Here is a 4809-nt window from a genome sequence, read left to right on the forward strand (position 1 = left end):
CTGTTGGAAAGCTATGGCTGGCAATAACACCTGACTCCGTATTTCAGGCCGCTGCCACAGTTCAAGCAGTACCAGCACTTCAGGTGAATATCAATTTCATTGCATTGTATGAGGTCATTCTTCTTATCTAAACTTAGGAGGTGAATTGATGTTGTGCAAGGTTGTAATGTCTTACTTTTTTGTGTTATTTCCTGTTTTACGGCTTCGATGCTCTGGAGCCTGGTATTGTTGTCGTCAAGGAGCGTTCGGACTGTCGGGACCAGGTTTCAGCTGCTGCGCAATGTTGACATCCTTCCTCCCATAGATGGTCTGCCTGTACAAGCACCACCTGGACTGAACACAGTTGGACAAACTTATGTTTTTAAGAAGATCAGGGAGTTTTGCAACGAACAGGCTCTGGACATCACATGCCCTGTACCAAAGTCAAGGGCAGGACAGAAACAGGCTCTCCGAATATAGATTCCCTTGTTCATGTGTGGTTCGGACAGACCAGTCATCAGCACTATCTGCAGTGCCTCTATTAAAATAATTATCACCTAACACACATGACATACGTTGCTGCTACTATTCATTTTTATCCTGCTGCTCAGCCATTTTACCCCTGATTGTATATATATATATATAACTACCTTATCTATCACTGATACTGATATTGATATTGTTCTTGTACATACTGTATATTTTATTTATATTGACACTATCTATTTATGATATTGCTACTATGCAAGTAACCATTTGGCTGTACTGTTTACACCTTCTGTAGAGACCCATCCACTTGGCAAGATGTGGCTGGGGGTTATAGCATTTTTTTCACATGAGCCATCAATTTAGACAAGTGTGTCTGGGTAAGTATCATCTAATATTTATAAAATATTTCTGTTTACCTGGAATTTTTCCTTATTGTAGGCCACTACTTTTACCACTTTTAGTCTTAATCTTTACTACACTACTCACTGTTTAGCACATGACCTCACATGTGAATCCTTAAAGAGATGGGTGGGGCTGGTGTGAACAATGATGAATTCAAAGGCCATTTTCTCAAAAGTGAGTTGACAAGTTTATTAACTTTCAAAGCAGAATTACTTTCTCATTGTTCCTCAAATGCAGTGTATGATATGTAGCTCTGAGTCACTACTTTTATCCAATGTAATAAACACAATTTCAAATTTTGCTACATAAGACCGACTTGAGCAGGTCCGTCACAAATAGTAAAGTAAAGTACAGATACCTAAAAAATAACTACTTAAGTAGTACTATAAAGTATTTTTACTTAAGTATTTTACACCTCTGTATATCATTCCATTTTAATATTATACAGCATTATACTGTCCTATACTATGATTTTGGTCATGCTTTTGTGGTGAAGTAGTAGTCTAATTTAAGTAGGTCCAAACATTCGACATTTGTCAATGTCAACTAATAACAATGTTAGCTGAGACTGATGAGCCATCATGCAAAACGCTTCGTTCATCTTGCTTTTGGAGTTGTCAATTCAGCATTTCTTGCACGTTACGTGTTTCAAGCTTCATTTACACTGAATAGCCTTGAAATGTGAGATCTTATTTCGATTTCCCTTGAAGCAACTTTCCCGTCTACTCAGCTTATTTTCCGCGAGCGTCTCTCTCTGGGAACGCCTCGCGCACGAAGTGGATAGTGCGCAGCTTGGGGAGTGCGAGCGCGCGAGCTACTGGTAAATGGACCACTGAGTGATGCATTGATACTTCCCTTGGGCATTGTTCACTTTGCTCCTCTTCAAAATACCCGGAGCATCCCGACTGAATCGGTGTGATGGGACATGGGAGGAGCGCGAGTTGACGAGCCTTTCAGAAAAATTAGTTTGCCTCTGGAATGTTCTTTTATATAAAGGGGATCCCCGAAAGACAGGTATGTCATTTTGTTGTTGAGGTTTTGTTGTTTGTGGGGAGTCTAACTTTCTTAAATAATGAACTGTGCTGTGGTTTCTATTGTGGTTTTGTATTGTGTCGCATTATCTTCAGTTTCAGCTCTTTGGCTTGGCACAACTCTTTGAATATATTTTATTATCCATTATTACATTGATGTAGGAATGTTCTGAAGTACTTTTTATAATGTTATCTAGGTAAAAAGGACTAAATGAACAAACCAGTAACTTATCAAATAATGTTGTTTTTTATGTTGGATTGGATGGGTTTATAAAGCACAGGGATTGTAGCATGGATCTAGGCCATCTATAATTGTAGTCAAAGTCATATTGTTTGAAGTCTCGATACATAATATCTCAACTTGGGTTTCAATGAACCAATACTGTGGAACAATATCAAGGTATCATGTTCATTTAAAGCACTGTAATGTAAGCCTAAGCACTATGATAAGGTATGTTTTATAAGATACATTTATTTGTGATAAATAAATTATATACTATGTTTGCTGAAAGCACAAAGATTTTTAGAACCAAAATATATTGTGGAAGAAGTATTCATTCCCACAATGTCTCAAACTCAGGCCAGAGTTTGCAAGTCGTGTGCAAATCGTTTTTTCTTCTTGATCTCTCAGTTTGAAACAGATATAGTATACCTGTCACGTCCTGACCCTAGTAAGATGTAATTTTCTATAGTAGAGTAGGTCAGGGCGTGACAGGGGGTGTTTTGGGTTGTTCTATGTTTTCTATTTCTATGTTTAAGTTCTAGTTTTTCTATTTCTATGTTGGGATTGTTTGGGTTGATCTCTAATTGGAGGCAGCTGATCCTTATTGCCTCTGATTAGAGATCATATTTAAGTAGGGGTTTTTCTTCCTGGGTTTTGTGGGTAGTTATTTTCTGTTTAGTGTATTTCACCTGACGGAACTGTATATTCATTAAAAGTAAATATGAGCACTATACACGCTGCGCCTTGGTCCCCTTTATACGACCCGCGTTACAATACCAATGCTGTGGTTTGTGCAAGTCACTGATGTTGGTATATTGTTTTCTTTTGTAGGTGATGGATCTTCAGCCTGGAAATGACCTGAGCAAGCATTGAGCATTGAACGCCTCCCCCTTCTCGTAAGGCTCCACCCTTGCCACAGATCCACCATGCTGTATGGCCAGGTCCTTCACAGGCGTGGCACAGACGAAAGCGTCCTCAACCTTAACGTGGGTGGCTTTAAGCAGCGCGTGGAGCGCAGCATCCTGCAGCGGTTCCCCAGGACCCGCCTGGGGTGCCTGTTGGGCTGCGTCTCCGAGGAGGCAATCCTGGAGATTTGCGATGACTTCAGCCCCACCGACAAGGAGTACTACTTTGACCGCAACCCGCGTTTCTTCCGCTATGTCCTTAACTTCTACCACACGGGCAAGATACACCTGATGGAGGAGCTGTGTGTCTTCTCCTTCAGCCAGGAGATTGAGTACTGGGGCATCAAGGAGCTCCACCTGGACTCCTGCTGCAGCAACAAGTTTCAGGAGCAGAGGGAGTTTGCACAGGACAAGGACTGGGACCGGAGGAGCGATGAGCAACATCAGCAGTTCGGGAGCATTGACTCATCCATGGAGGATCTCTCAACTATAGACCAGGACTTGAAGAAGTTTGAGGGCACCTGGTGCTCGGAGGTCCGCAAGAACATCTGGCTGTGCCTGGAGAACCCGGGCTACTCACGTTTGGCCAAGGTGATCGCTGTGGCCTCGCTGGCCATGGTGCTGACCTCCATCGTGGCCATGTGCATCCACAGCATTCCCGAGTTCCACCAGTTGGACCTCAACGACAAGGAGATTGAAGACCCAGTGCTGGCTATCTTCGAGGCTGTGTGCGTTGTCAGCTTCTCTGTGGAGTTCCTGGTGCGGCTTTCCGTGGCGCCGTGCCCCCGGAAGTTCCTGAGTAACGTGCTCAACATCATTGACTTTGTGTCCATCGTGCCTTTCTACGCCACGTTGGCCTTTGAGACGGTGGACGAGGAGAACCAGGAGCTGGAAAACGTGGGGAAGGTGGTACAGATCCTGCGGCTGATGCGCATCTTCCGCATCCTCAAACTGGCACGCCACTCAGCGGGGCTGCGCTCGCTGGGTGCCACGCTAAGGCATAGCTACCATGAGGTGGGCCTCCTGATGCTCTTTCTCTATGTGGGTATTTCCATCTTCTCCGCCCTCATCTACTTTGTGGAGAAGGAGTCAGAGGAGTCGGACATAACGACCATCCCTGTGGGCTGGTGGTGGGCCACTATTAGCATGACGACGGTGGGATACGGCGACACCTGCCCAGTGACGGTGTTAGGGAAGCTAGTAGCAACCCTGTGCATCATCTGTGGGCTGTTGGTGGTGGCCCTGCCCATCACCATTATCTTCAACAAGTTCTCCATGTACTACCAAAGGCAAAAAGCCATGGATGCCGATCAGAGCAATAACGAGGCGGACCAATGCAATAATAACGATAGTAAGATCCCCGACCCCAGTATACCTTACTTTAATGTCAGGGACCCGTACACCCAAAAGATGAACTCATTCATCGCCAGTATCTCTGTCAGGGGCAGCGTCGGCAATGATAAGGACACAGACATCTCGAGTATCCAGGATGGAGAGACGTCTTGTATCCTGAGGAGCACTTGAGAGCTCAACTTACTAGACTTAAACCGTTTTACATAGGTCATCCACAAATGATCTTCTTCACTTTTGGGCCAGTTTCTCAAGTTCCATGTGTAGTTCAGTTCTTCAATCTTTACGTTACAGATCTTCTCCAGGTGTTCCTTGGTCTCCCACGGTTTCCTTTCCCTTGTGGGATCCATAAAAGGGACTGGAACAGTGGATGCTGACTTTCTTGGAGTGTGGCCACAGTTGAGAGTGGGGAGGAGAAATAGGACCACCC

General features: G+C 44.2%; 1 protein-coding gene across 1 annotated transcript; it reads left to right on the forward strand.

The window, feature by feature from the left end:
* Nucleotides 1-3050: 3050 nt before the first annotated feature.
* On the forward strand, nucleotides 3051-4553 carry LOC115162687 (potassium voltage-gated channel subfamily S member 3-like). The gene has a single exon (XM_029714171.1). The coding sequence runs from the start codon at nucleotides 3051-3053 to the stop codon at nucleotides 4551-4553; it is 1503 nt and encodes a 500-aa protein (XP_029570031.1).
* Nucleotides 4554-4809: the final 256 nt, after the last annotated feature.

This window comes from Salmo trutta, chromosome 25 (assembly GCF_901001165.1).
Source record: "Salmo trutta chromosome 25, fSalTru1.1, whole genome shotgun sequence".
In the NCBI taxonomy this organism is placed as follows: Eukaryota; Metazoa; Chordata; class Actinopteri; order Salmoniformes; family Salmonidae; genus Salmo; species Salmo trutta.

What these genes read in the sequence shown, in the direction of transcription:
- LOC115162687 (XM_029714171.1), top strand. Translation starts at nt 3,051, where the DNA reads ATGCTGTATGGCCAGGTCCTTCACAGGCGTGGCACAGACGAAAGCGTC.